Source organism: Biomphalaria glabrata, chromosome 7 (assembly GCF_947242115.1).
Source record: "Biomphalaria glabrata chromosome 7, xgBioGlab47.1, whole genome shotgun sequence".
Classification (NCBI taxonomy): domain Eukaryota; kingdom Metazoa; phylum Mollusca; class Gastropoda; family Planorbidae; genus Biomphalaria; species Biomphalaria glabrata.
The window spans coordinates 34255963-34282469 of NC_074717.1; the positions used below are offsets into that span (position 1 = coordinate 34255963).

General features: G+C 34.2%; 2 protein-coding genes across 22 annotated transcripts in view; one reads left to right on the top strand and one right to left on the bottom strand.

The window, feature by feature from the left end:
- LOC106052346 (deoxynucleoside triphosphate triphosphohydrolase SAMHD1-like) overlaps window positions 1–16031 on the bottom strand; it is a 175383-nt gene extending 159352 nt beyond the window's left edge. For 5 of the 18 annotated variants that reach the window (XM_056034988.1, XM_056034985.1, XM_056034986.1 and 2 more), the window contains exons 1-4: window positions 15703–16021; window positions 10262–10415; window positions 10036–10160; window positions 2904–2949 (exon numbers count right to left, since the gene is read on the bottom strand). In XM_056034988.1, coding sequence (XP_055890963.1) covers window positions 2904–2949; window positions 10036–10061 — 72 coding nt within the window. In that variant the 5' untranslated portion in view covers window positions 10062–10160; window positions 10262–10415; window positions 15703–16021. The other 13 variants (XM_056034990.1, XM_056034989.1, XM_056034992.1 and 10 more) reach the window with 12 other exon arrangements.
- Window positions 16032–17821: 1790 nt separating this feature from the next.
- Window positions 17822–26507, top strand: part of LOC106060135 (deoxynucleoside triphosphate triphosphohydrolase SAMHD1-like) — a 28255-nt gene continuing 19569 nt past the window's right edge. The window contains exons 1-4 of one of the 4 annotated variants that reach the window (XM_056035010.1): window positions 17822–17906; window positions 18041–18106; window positions 25547–25641; window positions 25821–25908. In XM_056035010.1, coding sequence (XP_055890985.1) covers window positions 25551–25641; window positions 25821–25908 — 179 coding nt within the window. In that variant the 5' untranslated portion in view covers window positions 17822–17906; window positions 18041–18106; window positions 25547–25550. Of the gene's footprint in view, window positions 17907–18040; window positions 18107–18221; window positions 18731–25546; window positions 25642–25820; window positions 25909–26507 lie in introns of those variants that run through there. The other 3 variants (XM_056035012.1, XM_056035011.1, XM_056035009.1) reach the window with 3 other exon arrangements.

Genomic DNA, 26507 nt, shown 5'->3' on the forward strand with positions numbered 1-26507 from the left:
GTAATGAAGTAGAAAAAATATCTTGGAATGGTTCAGCTAGTTGTTCAGAACATTCTTTTTTAAGATTCGCTCTTTTATTCCATCAGGCCCACCAGCTTTCATTGGGTTGACGTTTTTGAAAATTTTACAGACTTGCTCTTTAGTAATCGCTAATTCTAAACAGTTGTTAATATTGACATCCTCAAGGGCTTTGAGTCTTAGATAATTAAAATCTTTCGTGTCGAAGCGACAATAGAAATCATTTAACTCGTTGGCTAATGTTTTTTCGTCTCTTGCAGCAAGATTATTTTTACTATTGACTTGTGCTCCTGCCATTTTGTTCATGATACCCCATGCCTGTCTCATGTCACTTGTCTTAATCGAGTCTTCCAGCTTGGTGCGGTAGTTTCTCCTCCCTTCCTCAAGAACGACGTTGAGATTTTGTTAAATTCTTTTCCTTGTCTATCCATCGCCACTCATATCTGCTCTTTTCTTTTTTATTATTTCCCGTTTTATTTTTGCAGTGACCCATGGTTCATTGTTGGCTTATATCTTGATACTCTTAGTACTTATACACATGTTTTCACAGAATTTGATGTAATTTGTCACTGCGTCGACCCATTCTTCCAGATTTGAAGTGGTCTCTTTAAACAAATTCCAGACAACCCTGTAGTTTGAGAAAGTTGTCTTGAGTCCATTCTTGTAAGTTTTTTTGAATGATTTTTCCTTCTTTAAGCTTCGTGCGGTAAGTAGGCAGCAGTTGTATTGTTTTGTGGTCCGATGATCCTAGTGGTGGCTCTTCACGAGATGTGAATGCTCCTTTGATGTTACAGTAACATAAGTCCAGAGTTCTGTTCTCTCTTGTCGGACATGAGATGTGTTGATAGAAGGTGGGTAGGTCAACCTTCAAGGTGCATTTATTAAAATCACCCAGTATAACTACTGGTGCGTCTGGTGACCTTGTCTGAAACTCATGCACTACGTCAGTGATGATTGCAGCTGCAACTTCCGTCTTGGCTGTAAGTGGAACATAAACCAGGACTATGTAAATAACACCAAAGTCTCGTGGCAAATAAAAAGGTCGCTATGAGAGCGCTAGTAGTTCTAGATCCGGACAGCACATTCTCTTTTTAACCGTGTAGTTTGTACAGTAATTGAGGTTGATGAACCTTGTTATGAGATGATTAGGGATTAGTTATTTGTTTCGGGAATAGGGTAAAGTTTTACTTAGCGACGATGACGTAAAGTTGGTTAAAAAACAAGAACGCTCTAAGTGATGCTAAAAGAAGATGCTTCGTGTAGAGCAGTACAATAGATATACGGAGTTACGGACATAGCTGACATCGGACGATTCCCTTCTTGATTATTAAATATATTTGTAGAACAACATCAGCGTCGACTACATATTTTGATTGTTTCGGCCTTTCGCAGGTGTTATTGAAGTAGTTCGAGTTCAGTGTTACTTCCAGTCAGTCAGACGTAGATCTACACTAGTTATATTTCAAAGAATCAACACCGCGCGGAAGCCTTAACAACATACATAGCCCCCCACGTTTCATCTTCTTAGACTCAGCCGTTCTGTCAGATCTCAAGCAATAGAAACCATCAATAGCAATCAGGTTGTCGTTGTCATCCTCCTCTAACCATGTTTCAGTAAATGCCAATCGACAATTTTCCCTAAAAACGTGGTCGTAGCGTACATGGACACATATCTCATCCACTTTGTTTCTAATTTAGCGGACGTTAGCTAGAATAATCTTTGGAAGTGGTGGGCGAAAACCTCTTCTTCTCAGCCTTTGCCGTAGTCCTCTTTTTTTCCCTCATTTCCTTGTACTAAGAGAGGAAGGGTAGAGACAATAAATATGTGCATAACATGGTGGAAGAGGTTTCCTCTTTGAACGATTCTTCACTTTCACCTTCACATGTTGGACAGTTGGGGCACCACACAAGATCTGTCAACCGTCTTTCTCCATTCCTCTGTCCTTTACTTTTGGAAAATTTTATACACTGACAGGCCTGACCATTCTTTGATGTTGGCTTCCCATCTCTTTCGTCTTTCTCTTCATATTCTTCCTGGTACTTTTCCCTGAAGGAAGGTCCTTGCAAGCCATTAGGGCCTTGTGATTTGGCCAAATAGTTTGAGTTTACCTTTTTTTGACAGTGGTTAGCAGGTCATCGAGGGGTCCAGTTGGAATATTAATCCAGTCTCTAATCTCTTCATTCATGATACGTTCCTTGTAAGTGATATAGGATTTAACTAAAGCTTCTCAACTATCAGCAAATTAATACATATGAATATTAACAATATATCTTGTGGTATTAGTCGAACTAACAATACAACGTTTCGACACAAGCACGTCTCTTCTTTTTGTATCGACGTAGATAGGGTTGTAGTTATTGATAGTTTGTAGTTCATAGTTTCTGATATTTTTTCTGAAAATATTTAAACCTGCCCATTTTTACCTGCCATAGCTGACCACTTTGGGTGCCGATTTTGAGTTTGTGTTTCCACACAAACTGTCTTTGTAATCATTTAGAAATAATCTTATCACGCATGTTAATTAAACAGTGATTTGAATTCTGCTAAATTGTTGGTTTACCTGACTTATTCAATCAACCTAACCTGTTGGCACTAAGGAAGGAGCAATGTGTCCTAGCAGATCGAATAACAGGCTATATGCCTTTATTTATCTTTTTCTCTTTTTAAGTATTCAACTATTTACTGTCTTTGATACGTTTTAACGTGTTATTTCCTGCTTTCTAAATGACTGAAATTAGTTTTATGATTATTTACATGTGTTAGACTATGATTTTTTTCTTCAAATATTTATTATATACATCTTTTTATTAAAGTAAAATCATTTGTGTTGTGATTTTCCTGTTGGCTGAACTATGTCGTATAAAATGATCAAATGGAAACTTACTCTAAATGTCTTGTTTTTATTAGCTGTGGCCATAACGTCTTCAGATCTGAAATGAGCAAAATGATGAAATACATAATTATTACATTTTAAGCATTCTTGCTGAGGAAATGAGTTAAATAGCTTAGTGCAAACGAATTTGAATTATAAAAGTATTTAATGTTCAGTTTCAAAATTAAGTTTTAGAAAATTCATTTTACGACGTTGCAGTCCTTTAGTACAGTAAATTAATTGACTTTGTCCTGCGCTTTTGCACAATGCAACATTGAACATTATAGTGGAACTGTGATTACTTCAAGAAATCACCATTATCGTAATCTTTTCTTTCTGTTCGTCTTAGATTAGAGCATATGGCCTTAGTAAAGACACGCCATTCTCCACGGTCTCTTGCTATTTTTTTTTTATAGTTTCCTAGCTCTTTCCTGTCCTCTCAGATTCTAGTACACTGCGTCGCCACGTTCTTTTTGTGCCCTGAGGACTCCACTTGAGGGCCTGCCTTTGTTGGTTTCATGGGCGCTCGCAGGGGGGTGCAAGTGGGTGCACATGCACCCGCTCTGGTTCTGAGTAGCCAAATTTTAGCCTTCTTTTTTGCACCTTCAAATCAACTAATATCTAATTAGCAACTGAACGAGTAGTGCTTCCACTAGTGACTGAATTACAGTTGTAATGTAGTATTAGACTGCCTAGGCGTTTCATGATGTTTGACCATGGAGGTGCACGCTCTGAATTCTGAGTTGCAACATTTTAGCCAATTTGTTACACATTAAAATCAGTTAACTTCTTCATAGTAGCAACTTAACAAGTTCCAGTGAAATGCAGTATGTAAATATATGCTTTTATTGTAAGAATTTAGAATAGGCAGATCTGTAGTTCATAGGTGACCATGTACGCTTTAATATAGGCTTGCAATTAATTGCACTATAAAGGGTTTCAAATATTCTATAGCACGTTAATCGTGACGATTTGTTTTTATTTGCACATAATTATAGTTATTTTTATATTTAGTCAAGGTCAAGGATATGATTTTTTAAAACTTTTTTTTTTTGCATTAGAAGAGAAATCCTTTTCACTTATCTTTCGATGTGATAAATTTTAAGGTTTCTTTCAACAAAAATAAAGAGTGTAAATGTGTTAATGTCTCGCGGAGTTCCGGTCGGTGTTAGCGCTCGATTAGATATCAGATGAAACACGTCCACCAGTTTACGATAGAAGAGATACAAGAAAGTTCTTAACATACGATCGTCTGGGCCAAAACGTTGATTTGTATCAACGAAACTGGCAGCAACAAGAAACCAAAAATATGAGCATCATCATGAGTTAACTGCATTTTACTGGGTATTTTATTGATGAAACCGCAGTTATCGTAGGCATTAAGAAGATGTCTTTGGGCGTTTGTTGATTGCGATTGTATTCGAGAAGACTTTATTGGTTGTGTTCTTGTTGTTCAGAGAGACACATTGCATGTGTCTAACACCATTGTCAGCGAATACATAATGTATAGTATACACATGGACAAACTACTCGACCCAGGCTACGATTGATTCTTCTGGAATCGTGATTTGAAATCAAGCATCTTGAAAGCAGAGCCGCGTTAACTGATCACTTTGAAAAAAAAATCTCAGAAACCCTCTCAGATAGGTGTCATTACTTTTCTCCTATTTTACATAGAAAGATAATCAATGTGTCGTTTTACTCAGTACATCAAACTCTACAGGATTTTTGGTGTATTATATAAATGTACAAATTTTGTCAAAGTACCCAAGTAGATTTATATTTCTATATCTAGATGGTTATGAAGATCATTTAATGTCGTTTTCAGTTTATAGAGTCAATATCTAGTACTATTTTCTAATAAATAAGATAAATAATAAATAATAAAATAAATATCTAAATCTAATTAAATCTAATTAAAGTCATATCTAGATCTAAATCTAAATGTAAATATAAGGTTACAAAGACTGTGTGGAAACACAAACTTAAAATCGGCCCCCCGAAAAGGTCCACTCAGGTTCTTAAAAAGGCAGGTTTCAAGATTTTCAGTAAGAATATCAGAAACTATGAACTACAAACTATCAAAAGCTACAACAAGAAGAGACGTGCTATTGTCGAAAGTGATAGCAATATAATTGTATTGTTTGACTAATGACTTGATATTACAGGATACGGATATTATTAATGCTATTATTATTGCATTGTTAATATTATATATATATTCAATTAACTAATGAAACTGGATTAATATAGCAATTGGACCCCACGATAAGATGCTAACCACTGTCCAAAAAACGTAAACTCAAACTCGATGGCCACATCACAATGTCCTCAGGGCTCGCAAAGACCCTCTTTCAGGGAACAGTACCAGGAAGAATATGAAGAGTAAGACAGAGAAATGGATGGGAAGACAACATAAAAAAATATGATATGCCTCTCAGTGAATGAAATTCTACCAAATGCAAAGGACAGAGAGGAATGGAGAAAGGCGGTTGACAGATCTTGTGTGGTGCCCCAACGGTCAAACTGACAAGGGGATAAGAGAAGATTAATGTGAAGTTAAATGTCAACCGGCCTATTTGTTGTTAATGAATGATTATCTAATTGATCTAATTGTTTTGTAAAGGGCCAATCATTTGAATATATTGGTTATCTCAATACGTAAAACTTTCTCTCTAGTTAAGTAATCCAGATATTCATAGTTACTCTATAGTTAAAGTCTATAATAACAATGTTACAAAAGACAATTTGTGTGGAAACACAAACTCAAAATCGTTCCCCGAAAAGGTCCATCCAGGCAGGCTTCAATATTTTCAGAAAGAACATGCAAATGAAATTATATCAAAGACAAATGAGAGATAAGAATGGAGAAAGAAGGTTAACAGATCTTGTGTAGTGCCCCAACGGTCCCGCAGATCAAAGGATAGGTGAAAGTGAATGTAAAGTTGGATGTGAACCTGGCCTAACTAATTCCCCTCTTAGACCTTGTGGTCTATAGGACAGATGATGTAAAGTTCATCTGTTTTTGTGGCCTACGATTAGCGAGGGTGTCATGTAGCCAGCACAACGACAAACCGCCTATACTTTTCCCCAACTAATGTCAGGTACCCATTAGAGCTGAGTGGATTCAGAGGCGCCCAAAGATTCCAAAGTTGAAAATCCCAGTCTTCACCAGGATTTGAACCCGGACCCCCAGTTCGGAAGCCAAGCGCTTTACCGCTCAGCCACCGCGCCTCCCTTGGCCTAACTGATGTCTTATAATTGATCCAATTGTTTTGAAAAGGCTCAATCTCTTATTCGAATCCTTAAAAAAAAAAAAAAAAAAAAAAAATTCCGCAATTAAATTTTTTTTTCATAAAAATGAAGTTTATAAGATTACTATTCATTTTAAATTAGGCCTAACTTATAATGCTTACTAATTAGCTTTTTCTCTTAAAAAACTGCTTGCATAACTGATTTTAAAAATTAGATTTTTCGCTTTCAGAAAAAAAAAAAGTAGCCGTTGCATCAGAACTTTGAATGGTCTAAAATATTGTGATGTCGGATTTTCAATATCTTTTCTAGTTTACGAGATCTAAACGGGACGGACGGACAGACGGACAGACATTTCTCACAAGACCCATAGGGTCCTTCACCCTTTCGGAGGCCGCTAAAAAAACACTGCTTATTAACTGTTGTTTGAAATTAAGTTCCACTTGTATGCATACTAATTAGAGTTTTTCTCTTTAAAAATAAAAGTAAACATTTTTTTTAATATAGTTGGTTTTTAGGATTGAGTTTACTTAATTTAGTGATACAATTTAAAAAAAAAAATATAAAATATAAATATATATATAAAATATAAAAAGGATTGGTAAATGGTCATCTCCGTTACTAAATAGTCTCCCGTGTTTGTTACTAATAATGGTGAATATTTGTAAAAATGATGCATTTTTATGAAAAAAACTACTTGCATTGTTGATTTTAATTTTTTTTTTCTTTCACAAAAGAAAAAAGTAGCCGTTGCTTCAGAACTTTGAATGGTCTAAAATAGCATAATGTCGGATTTTCACTATCTTTGCTAGTAGAGTCTATTCCCCTTTCTGAGGCCGCTAAAAATGAAGAATTATTAAGTATCTACAGGGCTTCTTGCCCTCTATATACAAGAAGAAGCAGGCCTATTTCAACTGACCAAACCTACCCATGCCACGTATGCGGCTGGCTTTTAAAGCGAGGATTGGACTTTACAAAGGAGGATATATATATATATATATATATATATATATATATATATATATAGAGAGAGAGAGAGAGAGAGAGAGAGATAGATAGATAGATAGATAGATAGATAGATAGATAGATAGATAGATTGATTGATTGATTGATTGATAGATTGATAGATTGATAGATTGATAGATTGATAGATTGATAGATTGATAGATTGATAGATAGATAGAAATATAGATATAAATTACACTCAGGTAAGGAGTCATTCACAACAGAGGTCGGTTGGAGCCAACCAGAAAGAAAGTTACAAGTATAACATAGACTAAAAAAATACTGACAGTAGAAAGGGTAAAAAAACGACAGTGGGAAAGGTATAATAAAACAAGGGGAACTACAATATAAATAAAGCAATCAGGGGTATGGAGAATACGAAATTTAAACCCAGCTACAAACGTCAAAATCCACATATTCTTTTTTTTATTCGTAGGGGAAGGTAACATAGTATGAGAGAAAGAACACTTGTTCATTGGAGTTATTAAATTAAGTAACTAATGTGTGGAGTGGTATAAGTGAAAAGGAATTATAGGTAATTAAAATGCTGGGCAACAGTACAGATAGAGTGGTAGACAATACCTAAGAGAAATGTTGCATCTTTTTAAAATTGTTGTATTATGAGTGTCTTGAAAAAGTCTAATGCTACGTCATGTTCTTATGAAATATGACGAATTTATGTAGGACAAATGTATAAATGTAAATGGAAATAGTGATTCTATAATTGTGTACATGTGAAGGGCTCTTAATTCTTAGTAGATGAAAATAATGAAAATAGAGTTCTACGTTTTAAATATTATAGTTTATAAATGACCTGATTGACTTGTATATACATCGAATGCGACGACAAGGGACGAGGATTTCTTATCTTATCTATATACATAATTCTCTTCTTCCCTCAAGAGTTTGGACGAGAAGCAAGAAGGAAAGGAAAGATCACTTTCTTATTTCTTCGGATAGTCATCCCACGAGAACACAAGAGTAGTGTTCACACTACGGATGGCTGCCTGCGCGCTAGTCTGTCGTTTAAATTTACCAAACCCTGCCCGCTCCTATCCCCGTTTGTCCTGCGGAAGGTTTGGACTAGGAAGTAAACTTTCTTCAACTCTGAAGGAACATCCGAAACATTGTAAAACATTTTACAAACAAACATTTTACAAACACTAAATAACAGCGCCGGACTTAACCATTGTGACCAAAAAGTCATGTAAAGAGATTAAGTAATCTAATATATATATATATATATATATATATATATATATATATATATATATATATATATATATATATATATATATATATATATATATATATATATATATATATGTGTGTGTGTGTGTGTGTGTGTAAATAGCAGGGCCGGACTTAACCATCGTGACCAAGAAGTCATGGAAAGAGATTAATCTACTATATACATATATATGTAAATAGCTGTGCCGGACTTAACCATAATTTAAGAGTTTGTATTAGAAAATAAATTCGTCTATCCATTTTATTCATTCTTTACTACATACAGAATTACTTTACAAGCCTTACGTGTAGCAAAGTCATACAGTATATCAAAATGATTCTGTTTCCTACATAGATGACGTTCAGTAGCAAAAATTACCAAATGTTTCAATCTATCTTCGAGAATTGTTGACCTCAAGTAATACATTTTGGCACGAGAAGCTTCTTTCACTAGATTACATAATTACGGCTGATGCCTAATTCTGCGCGTGGGATTGGCGTTTTCAATATTGACAATTTTTTGTCTATATATTTCCGTATAATTTAAGTACTATTTTGTAATTTCGGGAGATTTCCAAGAGCTCATGGTAAATCGACAGGAGGGTGCGGGAAATCTGTTTTAAGTTATAATATGGTTTAATTTAATAATTTATACACCTAGTTTTTAGCGCGGGTCATGTGAAAGTGCAGCTCCAATGAAAGTGCGGGGCCCAATGCGGTCGAATAGGTTGCAGTGGCCTAAGGCTGGCCCTGCAAAATAGCGGCGTATGCTACGCCGCCGGTCGACTAGTCTTATAAAATACAGTCGTTACTTCAAAAAAGAAGATGATAACGTCCTACGTGTTATGCATTCAGTCATGCATAATAACCAATGACCTGAATTCTGCTAAGCCACTGGTTTTCCTGGCTAGCTCAGGCAAAACCATTCCATGCTTTTTATAGTGTAATTGTGGAATGGTGCAAAAGCAAGTTGGAAAAGGAGAGAAGCCGGAATATGGAGTAATGTAATAACAAATAACCCTCCACATTGCCTAAGTTATTGAATCAAAATTAAATTCTTACAAGAACTACAAGTTTATTGTTCTGCGTTAATGTATTCACAGCAGAGTCTCGTTTGACAATAATTGTCGACAACATTACTACTACTAACAATAATGATATAGAGTAGATGCACATTTCAAAGAACATATTACAGACATGCACATATACACACAGTCAGCGCTCGATGAATTGAGATTCTATGTAGGGGCCTACTTCTCGAGGAGAACGAATGACCTTTAAACACCCTGACTGAAAGTAGAATGAAGGAGCCTATAACCTTTCTGTTCTAGCCTTAATAAAGAGAAGCCGAACACTTTCTCTAATTTAATGTAATTATGGTTAAAGGGTTAGGTTAAATTTGTACAAATTATTTTTTTTTTGGAAGGGGGGGGGGGTTTCTTCAAGATATGGTAGCTGTCTTTGAGTGATGTAAGATGATTGTTATTAATTAGTCTAGTTAGTCGATGTCTTTGGCTATTAAAATAAACATCAATTTCGTTACTTTAAAAAAAAAATGGGTTTACTTCCTGATTGGGACTAATCAATTGTAGCTTGCAACGCATCCTGTAACCCCTCTCTATTCAATGTTGAAATAGATGCATAGAAACAGACTTACCTTGACTGACTTGCACTACGCTTCATACCACCACCATTCAGTACTACTACTTTAACTTGAAGTACTTCTTCTTTTTCTACAATTTATTTCCTGACTGATAAAAAAATGATTTCACGTCAATGTATCTGTAACAGAGAGAGAAATAGAACTGCTTCTTACATAGGCTAAAATAGCTACAACATACTGTCCTTATTGTCAGCTAGAAATAAACATTTTATGCTCTCACCTTAGCGTGAAACAACTTAACTTCGAATAATAAGCACCTCTTTGTATCTGTACAAAGATAGACCAACATTTTTACCTTTCCATAAAACTGTAGATCGATCAGTTCTTTGCGGATCAATAATTCAATCGAAATATCAATGGAGCGTAAATGTGCACTGGTTTAAAAAAAAATGCATGTGTTATGAGAAAAAAAAATACAGATTTCAATGAAACATGAAATGTCTTTGATCACTATCAACAATTTCAAAATGTGTAACACAGATATTTCCTTTTTATGTTATACTAGACATATGTTACCCGCGACCCGCGGGTCTTTATTTGCGCATTACTGTCGATATAGTCACTGAGAGTGTTTGTAAACAATTAAACGAAATAATAATGTAATAAGTAAAGCGAATGTGTCAATGTAAAAATAGTGTGAATGAAGCTATCAGATCAAAATAGCTAATAGGGGAAAATCCATTTTTTTTAAAATTAAAACATTTGCTTTTGAATAATCTAGTGGATTGGATTTAGATGTATGTTAAACGTAGCTAATGATCCTTTCACGTTATTTCTCTTTCGCTACGAAAATAAAATTAGTTTTGCGAAAATGGTTTACCCGAAGTCGATACATTCTTATATATTAAAAACGAAAAGAGCGATAGCTTTGTTAAATGAATGGGATTATAAAGTGAACAATTAAACGAAATAATTTTTAGTACGCGATTCATGAATGAATATAGATCTAGGCCTATCTCACCTCGGCTTCGCAGCTTTCGTAAACGAATGTAGATTTAGAAAACCAAATTTGAATGTTTATTTGATAAAAATATGAAATGTATTGACTTTAATTAATATATTTATACGTTAAAATAGTTGGATTAGAGTTTTAGATCTAGGGATGGGATTATAAAGTAACAATAAAACGAAATAATTTTTAGTACGCGATACATGAATGAATATAGATCTAGGCCTTTAACTCGGCTTCGCAGCTTTGGTAAATGAATGTAACTTTAGAAAACCAATTTTGAATGTTTATTTGATCAAAATATGAAATGAATGGACTTTAATTAATATATTTATGTGTTAAAGTATTAAACTATCTGTGCGAAGAGAAGTTTTATCATCTTAGAGTTGGATTAGAGTTTTAGATCTAGGGATGGGATTATAAAGTAAACAATTAAACGAAATAATTTTTAGTACGCGATTCATGAATGAATATAGATCTAGGCCTATCTCAACTCGGCTTCGCAGCTTTCGTAAACGAATGTAGCTTTAGAAAACCAAATTTGAATGTTTATTTGATCAAAATATGAAATGAATGGACTTTAATTAATATGTTTATGTGTTAAAGTATAAAACTATCTGTGCGAAGAGAAGTTTTATCATCTTAGAGTTGAATTAGAGTTTTAGATCTAGGGATGGGATTATAAAGTAAACAATTAAACGAATAAATTTTTAGTACGCGATTCATTACGGTATTGTCTAATGAAAGAATGTTCGTCAGGAAATCTGTAATCACAGATATAAGGAACTAATTAATGTAAAAAATGCTTTTGAAACACAAAATTGAAGATTAATTTTATTATATAATGAAATCAATGGATCTTCTTTTGTATTTTCATGTGTCAAAGTAAAAAACTATCTGCGCAAAGTGTATTTCTTAAAATTAGATCTAGGTCTAAATCCTTTCTATCTTTTCTTATGTCAACATTGTAGACATGGCCTAGATCCATAAAATACTATAGCTGTAATAGAGTCGGACAACTTTATTTTTTTTGAGGGTCTTACATTTGTTTTAGGGCTACAATACATTCACTAAGGTCTAAGTTGGTACCCAAGGAACATTCCTGCCTAGTTTTATCAAGATTGGTCAAGCGGTTTTGATGTCTATAAGTAACATACATACATACATACATACATACATACTCCACACATTCTACTTTATAATATAGATATTTAAACAATTATAAATACATTTAAACAGTTACATTTAATAGTTAGTTATATAACACTTAAGTCAATATTACACTTCATTATAAAACAAAAAAGGCATTCATATTTTACAACCAATATTATATTTATTGCTGACATTAAATGTATTATCACACACACATACACAGAAACGTACAAACACACACTCAAACTATGACATTCGTGTTCCTTGTTAATAATTAGAATTATATTTTTTTTTACACTTCCTAATGCGCTAATTTTTTGACAAGTTCTAGAAATAACACATTCAGTAGACCCTTTTCAAAGGAAAATTGTCCTAGAAGTAAAATAGTATGCTGATTTAACCTTATTTAAATTACGAAGGCGTTTGATTATATTGTTTAGTAAAAATTTGAAATTAAGACTAAGACAAAGACTGCTTTACTGATCGTTTATTGATTAGGTCTGTATACAAAAATGTGTCGATTCTTCTTTAGTCTCATGGGAACGAGTGCAATCCCAATATCATTCTAATATGTCTTGTTCATTCCTACTCTTATTAAAATCAATTAATTAATTAACAAATTTAAATAGTTTTCATTAATATCTCAAGCTGAAATGAAACACATAAACTATATATTAGTAGCCTCTCTGCTAACCAGTTTGAACGTTCAATCAGGTGCAATTGTGATCACATAATTTATTTTTAACATTGAGAATTTCCTTTACATCGAAATTTACTAACATTTAAAAAAAATAAAATAAATTTCTTCTGAACACCAAACATTTCTCCCAAAAACAAAGATCAACTCCAATCCTTAGTATAAATACATGCGACGTAATTTCGTCATCAAATGTCCTTTGACTTTCATCCTAAGGCTTGAAGGATGACATTTGGCTGTGAGTCATATCTTACACTATAACCAAACTAGCTCAGCTTTCGTCTCTCCACATTGTTGAAAAGTCCTTACTTTTTGCCAACAAGAGTGTTGATCTGGACATTTACAAACTCATTTGTCTTTTTGTTTAGTATCTGATACTCAGCAATTTTTTGTAGCATTTACTCTCAATGTCTTGAATTCTTCTTTCAGCCAAAGAATTCAGGAAAAAAGAAATAGGTTTAGAATAGATGCTAGGATTGTGACTACTTATTTTGTTTTAGTCTCAAGTTATATAGCTTAATCGTAGGAATGATCTGGTTAATCTGGTTAAATCAATATTTTTTTATATTTTAAAAATATTTTTGTTTGTGAAATGGGGAATCAGTAAAGGCCAGGTACTTAAAAGAAGCTATTAAAAAATACTCAGATCTGGGGTAAAAGACTCGTGAAAGAAAGTACTGTAATTATGTAATTTTCAAATGTCTTGAGGTCTTTTCGTTTATAGAGTACTAGACATATGTTACCCGCGACCCGCGGGTCTTTATTTGCGCATTACTTTCGATATAGTCACTGAGAGTGTTTTGTAAACAATTAAACGAAATAATAATGTAATAAGTAAAGCGAATGTGTCAATGTAAAAATAGTGTGAATGAAGCTATCAAATCAAAATTGCCAATAGGCTTAATTAAATCCATTTTTTTTTTCAAATTAAAACATTTGCTTGTAGGCCTACATATATTTGATTAAAATTTGAGATGATTAGACTAAATTTTGTATGTTCATGTGTATAAAGTAGATCTTGAGGTAGACGTAGATCTAAATCTACACTAAGCTAGAGTTCTGTGCTGCGCATGCGTGAACTTTTTTTCATGAATGAATATAGGCCTATCTCAACAAGGCTACGCAGCTTTAGCGAACAGCGAACGAATGTATTAAAAATGCTTTAGAAAAACAAATTTGAATGTTAATTTGATTAAAATATCAAATGAATGGACAATAATTAGTATGTTTATGTGTTAAAGCATAAAACTATCTTTGCGAAAAGAAGTTTTATCATCTTAGAGTTCAGTAAGAGTTTTAGACCTAGGCCTAGGAATAGACTCAGACCTCAGAAGAGAGATGTGTTAATGTGTAACCATTTGCCATGATTTGGTAATGTCTAATGAAAGAATGTTCGCCAGGAAATCTGTAGATATCAGGAACTAATTTATGTAAAAAATGCTTTTGAATAATCTAGTGGATTGGATTTATATGTATGTTAAACGTAGCTAATGATCCTTTCACGTTATTTCTCTTTCGCTACGAAAATAAAATTAGGTTTGCGAAAATGGGTTTACCCGAAGTCGATACATTCTTATCTATTAAAAACGAAAAGAGCGATAGCTTTGTTAAATGAATGGGATTATAAAGTGAACAATTAAACGAAATTATATTTAGTACGCGATTCATGAATGAATATAGATCTAGGCCTATCTCAACTCAGCTTCGCAGCTTTCGTAGGCGAATGTAGCTTTAGAAAACCAAATTTGAATGTTTATTAGATCAAAATATGAAATGAATGAACTTTAATTAATATGTTTATGTGTTAAAGTATAAAACTATCTGTGCGAAGAGTAGTTTTATCATCTTAGAGTTGAATTAGAGTTTTAGATCTAGGGATGGGATTATAAAGTAAACAATTAAACGAATTAATATTTAGTACGCGATTCATTACGGAATTGTCTAATTAAAGAATGTTCGTCAGGAAATCTGTAATCACAGATATAAGGAACTAATTAATGTAAAAAATGCTTTTGAAACACAAAATTGAAGGTTAATTTTATTATATAATGAAATCAATGGACCTTCTTTTGTCTTTTCATGTGTCAAAGTAAAAAACTATCTGCGCAAAGTGTATTTCTTAAAATTAGATCTAGGTCTAAATCCTTTCTATCTTTTCTCATGTCAACATTGTAGACATGGCCTAGATCCATAAAATACTATAGCTGTAATAGAGTCGGACAACTTTTTTTTTTTTTTGAGGGTCTTAAGTTTGTTTTAGGGCTACAATACATACACTACGGTCTAAGTTATTACCCAAGAAACATTCCTGCCTAGTTTTATCAAGATTGGTCAAGCGGTTTTGATGTCTATAAGTAACATACATACATACACCTCACATTCTACTTTATAATATAGATAGCGAGTTTGATCTTTTTTCTCCGTGTTTAGTGCATTTTTTTTCTCTATCACTTACTCTTACTTTTAAAGCTTAATGGCATATTTTCTATTGAAAAAGATCTGGAAAATGCATATAATATTGCTATAACTTAGCAATTAGCCTCAACGAAAGTGATATAAAGCAGAACGTTTAATAATCAAAAGGAAACTAGATCTAGAACTACACTAATAATCACATTTCAGGCCTTCTTGTTTACATCGCTAATCATCGGCCATCTTCCTTCCTCTGTTCTCTATCGTGTCCTCTGGTACACAATGTAGCGCCAAATGAATATCAGAATATTTGAATTTCAAAACATTCATATAAATAAGCATGTTTTAAAACATTGCTGATATATTTGAATGATATGGAAAATCTACACGATAGATTTATGTTTCAAACATTTTTAAAGAGAAAAAAACCAACAACTTAAAGTACACTTACAATAAGAAGTTCCAACTCCATTATCTTCATAAACAATACGAAAATTTTAAATACACATCTCTATTACACATTTCTGCACAAACTCAAAATATCTTGACACCTAATGGAGTAGGATTAGGTGATCCTGATTTCATTACATATAGTTGAATACTTTCATAAAATTACTAGTAAGAAATTATTGCAGTCGCTATATATAATCTTAATAACATTTGATACAATTACTTGGGACAACTAGTGCAGAACTGAATGCCTTGAGTTTGAGAGTTATTTTAGCAGAGAAAAGTATTTAATATTACACTAACAGCACTTGTGGTCACAGATTGTAGGTTAGACTCCTATGATTTTTTAAAACAAATTATTTCACTTCTATAGTTTATGACTGACAGTGAAAAAAGAACTAAGTATAACAAAGAAGTATCGATCTTTACGGAATTTCTTTGATTGATTACAGCTCAACATGTTCAAATGTATCACAGATAAACGTGGTGGCTGAGGGATTAAGTGCTTGGCCTCCGAACCTGGGGTCCTGGACTCGAATATCAAACTCTGGGATTTTGAATTTCAGGATTTTTAATGCGCCACCCAACTCTAATTGGTACCTGATTTAAGTTGGGGAAAGTAAAGACGGTTGGTAGTTGTGCTGGCCACATGACATCATTCTCGTTAAGCGTTGGCCAAAGAAACAGATGACCTTAACAACCTCAGCCCTATACATTGCAGGATCTGAACTTACACAAAGACTCTTCATCCCAACACCGTAGTAGCTCACGTAGGGCTTGATTATCTTCTTCTCTGAAGGAAAAGTAACGTTTGCGTTGTGTGGCGTAGCCGCATGGCTACATATCAAGAGGGCTTGAGTTCAAATCCTTGCTCGAGCTGAGTAACACCTTCTCCCAGACACTCCTCCATCAGCCCCGGCTGATTGGACCAGAGAAGTTACCTATCGGTTCAAAATTGTGTTTCCTAAACCATGTTTTGATTTCTGCCAACAGTGGACATGATCAACAACGTCACTTACACCTATACAGGTGCGACGGAAATCAAATTTGTGGACTCTGTATCTTGTGTAAAACATGTTGTCTAGTCCTGTTGAATTTTGATGATAGACATTAAATATTATGTTTAGGCTAAAATAGTATTGATTTTTTTTTGCTAATGTTAATATTAAATTCTAATCATACTGCTCAATTGATCATAAAACGAATTGCAGTCTACCTTGTCTCTGATATAACTCAATTATTCATAAAAAGAATTACAGTCTACCTTGTCTCGGATATAACTCAATTATTCATAAAAAGAATTGCAGTCTACCTTGTCTCTGATATAACTCAATTATTCATAAAAAGAATTGCAGTCTACCTTGTCTCTGATATAACTCAATTATTCATAAAAAGAATTGCAGTCTACTTTGTCTCTGATATAACTCAATTGTTTATAAAAAGAATTGCAGTCTACCTTGTCTCTGATATAACTCAATTATTCATAAAAAGAATTGCAGTCTACCTTGTCTCTGATATAACTCAATTGTTTATAAAAAGGATTACAGTCTACCTTGTCTCGGATACAACTCAATTGTTTATAAAAAGGATTACAGTCTACCTTGTCTCGGATACAACTCAATTATTCATAAAAAGAATTGCAGTCTACTTTGTCTCTGATACAACTCAATTATTCATTAAAAGAATTGCAGTCTACCAGGTCTCGGATACCACTAAAGTGTTCATAAAAAGAATTACAATAATTCAAATAGCAAAAACTGAATTCTCTGAATTTGATCACCTGGATTACGTTGACGAGATTAAATAAAAATTGTTTCGTGCTCGAAAATAAAGTAGAGATTTTGAAAATTTAAATAACGTTTTAAGCAGAAAAATTGCTTTAATGTATCGAATTTGATTTTTGGTAGTTTTTAATTATTCAAAAGTAATTAAAATATCAGATCAAAAATATTATTATTATGGCTCTTTATCTTCAGCCTTTAGTACTGAATGACTTTTGTCTATGCGAACGTATCTCAAGTATCATATTATTTTATCTTGTTTGTATATTGTATTATTTTTTTAATTTTTTGCATGTAACGTTGAACAAAACTGAAGATACTGTTTATCTTATTTCAAAGCTCGGCGAGTAACTTACCAGACGTGTTCATTACATTAGGGGAGATAACAGGAGGAAACGCAACCCACCTGGCTCCAGGTTCATCGGTGAGTTTGTTTTGTGCTTGAAGCTTTTGTTCTTTTTTAGTTTAAGAAATACAACAGAAATTACACATTTTAAGCTAAACGTTTCAAACTACATGATTTTATGTACATATTTCTGCTATTTTTTTTGACCGTAGGTCAGTACAACCAATACGTATCATACGTCATACCAAAGTACTACCTTGGAGATAAAACAACAGCATGTATGTACTTCGCAAAATATTTTAGAGATTCAAATTATATGTAATAAGTATTAGACTCGAAGTGTTTTCTTAGAAATTGAAAAAGTCAATAACTTTAGTTCGATTCTGTTTGACACTTGAGAACCTTGACACCGAAGTGCCAACATTTTGAACAGACCATTCTGCAATAGTTTTTATTTCCTCTATCAGTGCTACAGAGAATGTGTTAATGTGTCAAACTTTCTGTGTGTTAATGTGTTTATGAAACATACATGTTAATACTTCTTTGATTATAATAATTCCATGTGTTATTGACAGAGAGAAATACTAGATAAAATAAACAGTCGTGATCCCCAAATAGTTCTATGCAGACAAGAAGTGTATTCTTTCAGACATCTATTCAGACAGCTTAACACACAAATACATACACATAGGAATACACGAACGTACACGTAGATATATTTCACACATGATGATATAAACACGATATTGCATTTAACTGCCACTTTTAACCGTGTCATATACACAGAATTTGTAAGCTTCGATGTAGTAGATATATAGTATTGATTTTTGGATTGTAAATCTCTTTTAGTTAAATTCCTTAAGCTACTTGGAATTTCTATTCGGCACAATCTCAGAGAGCGTGTAAGTTTGATATTACACTATACGATATAAATAAATAATATATACATATATTTCTTATAGTTATAATGTTTTTTGTTTGGTGTAATGCACAAATTGTAAGACAAATTTCCATACGGACAATAAAAATTATTATTATTATTTTTATTATTATGACACTTCTAGCGTCTTTTGTGACATTTTATTATTTCTATATAGCCACTCCTTGCTATGCTATAATTTTTTATAATAGTTTAAAATATCTATTTTAGTTTAAAAATCGATATTAAAAATACGAATAAGCAAAAAGCAAAATAAAGTTATACATTAAATTAAAAAAAAACGTATTAAGTTAATGCTTGTCAAGCGAATGGCTGTATTTCTTTCCGAACAGATTATTATGATTTATTTACATTGGATCAATGCTCAGTGTGGTGATAAGCCTTTTTTTTTTTTGGTTTGTTTGTGTGTGTGTTTTTGTGTGTGTTTGTGTATATGTGTGCGTAAGTGTCTAGGAACTAAACCAGAGATTCTTGACCTAAAATGCTTGATGTATGTGTGTGTGTGTGTGTTCTATTTATATACTTTTTCTACGACTTACACTATTGCACTAGTAGGGCAAGGAGATCAAAAAGTAATTAAGACAGCCATTTAATGGCTTTATTTTTCAATCAGACATATTATTGATTTTGTTTTTCGCATTCATAACTGATCGAAGAGTTGATCGTTCGGCTATCAATGCAAAACGTTTAGGTCCGATTTTCGTCTAAGAAAGAGTTTGCGTTAAAGGTCATCCAGTCGTACAATCGACCTTGGTAATGGAAAATATCAAACGGAGCCCCTAGCTTCGCAGATCATAAAGAAAGTATTGGTCCTCTTGTCCAAGTGTCCGACGAATCTAAGGTCCGTCTGCTATTTGACGCTGAAAATGTCTCTGCACTTTTTAGGATGAGGTTTTAGAATGAGGGTATAAGAAGGTTGGGGTTTGCCATATATTTCCGAATTACAGTCTTAAGTTGTTATTACAAATGAAACTTTCTACAATATTCTACAAATCCAAGTCTTAGAAGTATTCTGTGTGTTTTTTGGTAAAACTACTTTAAATAGACGTGAATATACTATAGAATGAACGAGAAAAGGTTTATCTACAAAACTTAAGTGTGTACGCTGAATACAAAAGACTCGTGTATGTGGAGAAAAAACCCTGTCAGTTCGGTGTTAGCTTGTGATGTACATGCCCTGACTTGTTGATGTTAGCTAGGTCTCTATGAGTCAGCTGTTCTGGGTACGTAACGATTTATAAACAGTTTGACCTTCAAACTGAAACCAAATGGATCGTTTTCCGAGAAATGGTCGCAGACTGCTAGTGCAGGTATCACAATGTAAACTAGGTTAAAGTCTGACGTAATCGTAGGTTTCTTTTCAAGCTGCAAGTTTAGATACAGATAATACAGACCAGATAAAGAACCGATAAAATATTAGAATTGTATTACTTACTAGACATAATCAGGGAACGGACTTCAATAGATTACCTTGTGACACACCCTTTAGGTGTGACATTACTGGTACATTACACCAGTGGATGAGAATTTTAATAATAGGGAGAGAACAAACTGTAATAATAAATGGCTTTAAATCAACACCAACAAAAGTAAACTCTGGTGTACCTCAAGGAACAGTCTTAGGCCCATTAGTGTTTCTAATTTACATTAATGACCTACCCAATTGCATTAGTTCAGAAAAACAGGGAGATTGTTTGCACATGATTGCATAATATATAGAACAATAAAGACAACGCCTAATACTAACATTTTTACAAAAAGAATATTAAGAATTACAGAATTGAGAATCAAATTGGAACACGTCTTTCCACCCTGACAAAATGCTAGTTATTGAGAAGAACAAAAAAAATCTAAAGCCAAAAAAAAAAAAAAAAGTTTTTATTCCAGGAAAACAATGAATGGCTGCCTAGTCGTGCGGTAAGCACTCGTTTGGTTGTCTCAATAGTTCCGTTTGGTTGTCTCGATGTCTCCGTTTGATTGTCTCGATGTCTCCGTTTGGTTGTCTCGATGTCTCCGTTTGGTTGTCTCGATGTCTCCGTTTGATTGTCTCGATGTCTCCGTTTGGTTGTCTCGATGGCTCCGTTTGGTTGTCTCGATGTCTCCGTTTGGTTGTCTCGATGGTTCCGTTTCTCACCCTGCCCGCTGCCATGAGCCCTGCGGGAGGTTTGGACTAGGAAGTAGATTAAATCTTTCACTCTCAAGGAACATCTGAAACGTGTAAAACATCTAACTAAAAAACAAACACGTTAAACAGACTAAAACCTGGAAATACTTAGGAGTAATAATAGATGGAATCACCATGTAGGTGAAAGTATTGAAAAATCCATAAAAAAAAATATAAGTATAAATATAAATGTATATATATATATATATATATATATATATCATGGGCGTAGCGAGGATTTTTTTTCGGGGAGGGTTTTGGGGGGGGGATTCCCCCCTGACCCCCCCCCCCCCCGCGAAAAAAAATTATATATATATATATTTATATATATATATATATATATAGGTTATATATATATATATATATATATCATGGGCGTAGCCAGGATTTTTTTTCGGGGAGGGTTTTGCCCCCCCTCCGACCTCCCCCCCCCCCCCGCGAAAAAAAAATTATATATATAAATATATGTGTGTGTGTGTACATAATTAATCTTTATTACATTCTGACCCTTTCGGAAGACGTTTATTGTTTAGGGGGTCTGGGGGAGTTTGCAGCGCTCCCCCAACGCGGGGCGAAGCCCCGCCGCCGAGCACTATTTCTGGTATTGAATGCCAACAAAATGCATATTCTGAGGTATCTACAGTACATTATCTTGCTATTAAAAAGTTTTATTTCAAAAACCTAATGTGCTATTCTTACTGACTTAGACCCTCTCGCGCCGTTCGGCGCATTTTCCGGCAAGCTGTTTCCGCAACTCTTATTTTGCGTAATTCATTTTGTCGGAAAACATGTCCCGCAAAACCGCATGCGACGCTCTGTCACAACCTTACTAAGGATTCGACTCCCAGTTCGGCATATGATTTCTTTGATTTAGACCCGATCTCTATGACTGACTAAAATCTGTCTTAGCCATCTTTGTTGAGACACATTTAATGATTTTCAATTTCGGCAGAAGACTATTCACACTTAATTAATGGAGCCCAAGCCACTGGTAGAAATTTGTAACCTTTCTTGACTACGCTCTTGGAATTACATGCCTGTATTTCGCTTTAGATTTTATATCGAAAAGGAAAGTTTTTTCGTCAAATCATCTGTTGAGGGGTTTTAAACTAAAAAATCTCTGGGTTTTTTTTTGTTTTGTTTTTAATTCAAAACCCCATTTAGCTACGATCATAGAATAGAATTTGGTGACTGTAGTTTGCTTTAAAATAATATTGAAGAGAGAGGTTTTCAACTCTAAACGCTCTGTAGGGGAATTTTAAACTCAAAACCGTCTGGAGGGGTTTTAAACTTTAAAGAAAAAGCCATCTGGAGGAGGGGGATTTAAACTCAAAACCCCTTTGGCTACGCTCATAGATTTTATAGTGTGTAATTTGCTTTTTTTTTATATTGAAGAGGTACTTTTTAGCTTCAAACCCCAACTGGAAGGGGGAGGGGGGTTAAACTCAAAACGCTACGCTCATAGAATTTTTAGTGTGTAATTTGCTTTTTTATATTGAAGATGGGGTTATCGTAAATTTTAGATGGGGTTTTAAAATCAAAATCTTCCTCAACTGTGCTGTTGGAATTTGTGGATTGTTGTTTGCATTTTTTTTTTGTTTTGTTTTATAGAAGAGGGGGATTTAACTGCAAAAACCTCTGGTAGGGGGTTTAAAATTCAAAACCCCCTGATAGGGGTTTTTAAAATCTCAAAACCCCCTGGTAGGGGGGTTTTAACTCAAAACTGCCTCGGCTGTGCTTTGGTAAGTGATGATTTAGTATTAAAATCTCACCTAAAATAAACAAATGAAAGCAAAAATCAGTCACTTAATCCCTCCCCCCCCCTGCGGGGGGGGGATTTCATTTCGGGTGGGGTTTGAACCCCAAGAACCCCCCCTGGCTACGCCCATGATATATATATATATATATATATATATATATATATATATATATATATATATATATATATGTGTGTGTGTGTACATAATTAATCTTTATTACATTCTGACCCTTTCGGAAGACGTTTATTGTTTATTGTAGACTCCCCGCCCTTGCTAGCAAGGGGTCTGGGGGAGTTCGCAGCGCTCCCCCAGCGCGGGGCGAAGCCCCGCCTCCGAGCACTATTTCTGGTATTGAAAGCCAACAAAATGCATATTCTGAGGTATCTACAGTGCATTATCTTGCTATTAAAAAGTTTAATATTAGTTTTTCATTTTGTGTGAGAACATGTCCCGCAAAACCTCATGCGACGATCTGTCACAACCTTACAAAGGATTCGACTCCCAGTTCGGCATATGATTTCTTTGATTTAGACCCGATCTCTATGACTGACTCCTAAAATCTGTCTTAGTCATCTTTGTTGAGACACATTTAATGATTTTCAAATTCGGCAGAAGACTATTCACACTTTATTAATGGAGCCCAAGCCACTGGTAGAAATTTGTAACCTTTCTTGACTACGCTCTTGGAATTGCATGCCTGTATTTCGCTTTAGATTTTATATCGAAAAGGAAAGTTTTTTCGTCAAATCATCTGTTGAGGGGTTCTAAACTAAGAAATCTCTGGAGCTTTTTTGTTTTGTTTTTAATTCAAACCCCATTTAGCTACGATCATAGAATTTGGTGACTGTAGTTTGCTTTAAAATAATATTGAAGAGAGAGGTTTTCAACTCTAAACGCTCTGTAGGGGAATTTTAAACTCAAAACCATCTGGAGGGGTTTTAAACTTTAAAGAAAAAGCCATCTGGAGGAGGGGGATTTAAACTCAAAACCCCTTTGGCTACGCTCATAGATTTCATAGTGTGTAATTTGCTTTTTTTATATTGAAGAGGTACTTTTTAGCTTCAAACCCCAACTGGAGGGAAGGGGGGTTTAAACTCAAAACCCCTTTGGCTACGCTCATAGAATTTTGAGTGTGTAATTCGTTTTTTTTTATATTGAAGATGGGGTTTATCGTAAATTTTGGATGGGGTTTTAAATTCAAAATCTTCCTCAACTGTGGTGTTGGAATTTGGGGATTGTTGTTTGCATTTTTTTGTTTTGTTTTATAGAAGAGGGGGATTTAACTGCAAAAACCTCTGGTAGGGGGTTTAAAATTCAAAACCCCCTGTAGGGGGTTTTAAACTCAAATCCCCCTGGTAGAGGGATTTGTATCTCAAAACCCCCAGATATGTGTTTTTTAAATCTCAAAACCCACTGGTAGGGGGATTTAAACTCAAAACCCCCTGGTAGAGGGTTTTTAACTCAAAACTGCCTCGGCTGTGCTGTGGTAAGTGATGATTTAGTATTAAAATCTCACCTAAAATAAACAAAATGAAAGCAAAAATTAATCACTTAATTATGTTCCCCCCCTGCGGGGGGGGTGATTTCATTTCGGGGGGGGGTTTGAACCCAAGAACCCCCCCCCCCTGGCTACGCCCATGATATATATATATATATATATATATATAGAGAGAGAGAGAGAGAGAAGGGTGAAATATGGATGGAAATGCAATGGCGCCTAATGATCACATATGCCCAACCTGCGATCACAGCTGTGTATCAAGGATTAGCCTCTTTAGTCACACAAGAAGTTGCAAAGGGAAAAAATTTCTTCTTCCCCCCCCCTCCTCTCTCTCTATATATATATTATTTCTTTGTTTCCGGTATTTAAAACAAAAAAAAAATGCATATTTTGAGGTATCTACAGTTCATCATCCTGCTTTTGAATATTAAAAAGTTTAGTTCAAAACAAAATCTAATATTCACTGCCCATTTTTAATGAAGCCCGGCGACTGGTAGAAATGTGTTACCTCTCTTGGCTTTGCTAATAGATTTTGGTGACTAGTTTGCTTAAAATTTTACATCAAAAAGGGAAGTTTTATCGTTATAACCATCTTTTGGATGGGGGGGGGGAAGAGGGGCTTCACTAAAAAATCACTGAAGGTGTTGTTTTTTTAAACATAAACTCAAAACCGCATTAGCTACGCTTGTAGAATTTGACTGTTGCTTTAGAATAATAATGAAGATGAGGTTCTTTGTATGTTGAGTTTGCTATAACTTTATTTTGAAGAGGTGGTTTTGTTAGTTTCAAACCCCGCTGGAGGGGGTTTTAAACTCAAATCATTTGGACAGGGTTTAAAGTCCTCTGGAGTGGGTTTTAAACACGAAACCCCTCTTAGCTACGCTGATAGAATCTGGTGACTGTTTTATGCTTCAGTCTTAGGGGAGTTTGTCGTAAAAAACATTTGAAGGGGGTTTTAAACTGCAGATCCCATTGGCTACTCTCATGGAGTTTGGTGACTATCGTTTGCATTATTTTTTTTAGAAGAGGGGGGTTTTAACCACAAAACCACCTTGAGGGGGATTTTAAACTCAAAACCACCTTGGCTGCGCTGGGGCAAGTGATGGGAGGGGAGATTTCATTTCGGGTGGGGGGGGGGAGTTGAACCCCAAGGCCCCCCCCCCCGGCTACGCCCATGTTATATATATATATAAACGATTACGTCCATACATGATTTCAGAACTGTGGTTTTGTAATGCAAATAGTCTAAAACTAAGGTTTACATTTCATAGCTTATTATGTTTTACTTTGTTTTTTGTTTCCTGTCTAGTAATGCTTAGCTAGTTTTAAACAGTTAGTGTTGATCTATTACAGTAAAATGGCAACATGGTTGGACAAACCATTAGAAGAAATGAAAGAGGACTTGTCCAAAAGAGATTTCCCAAAGGAGCTTCAAGATGTTCTTGAGAGTTAGTTGTTTTTATCACTTGCCCTTTTTTTTTTTTTTCATGCTATCTCTGTTAAGGATTTTTAGCTAAAAAATTGAAGTACTATTAAAATATATAAATCTTCCCGCCTAAAATAAAAAAAAATTTGCTAGTGGAAAATTTTATTCCTGCATAATCTGAAGTTTGAAATGCCTTTTCAGAGCTAGAAAGTGAAGCGAAAAGAGCACCACTCTTAAAGCATATCAAATCTTCACTGACAGCCTATGAGCTGATGAAAAATGGAGTGAAGTAAGTAAAAACAATGTCACTTTTAACAAAGTTTGAACAAAAAATATTTATAAATATGTTTTTTTTTATTCAACACAAATGTATTTTTACAAAGCATCTATCAACACACTACGTCTGTCTGTCTGTCTGTCTGGTGAAATGTTTGAACACGTGATTTCTCCCCCACCCATTCTGGGGTCAAGTTGACACTTTGTACAATTTCTTGCACCTAACAAAACAAGAATCAGTAAAAAAAAAAGCAACAAACAATTAAACAATTCGCAGCTCAATATTGTTAAATGGTAATTGGTATCTAACAAGGGAAAGAAATTGTACTTGACTAATGTAGAGGCATTAGTTGACTTAGTCCTCTGTATACTTTGTTGCTTAAAAGTTTGAAACTAAAAATTGGTAGCTAAGAAACCTTCTATTTTCAATAGCACTTCGCTGACACTGTGGCTTCGGTAATGGCTTGAGCCCTCGAATTCGAATTTAAGTCTTACTTTGTTTTTGTAACAAGCAAAATAAAAAAGCTTTTAAAAAAAGCTTATCTAAAGTGGAAGAACTCCACCATTATTACTATATATGTATATATAAATAATGTACAAGTAACTTCTCTT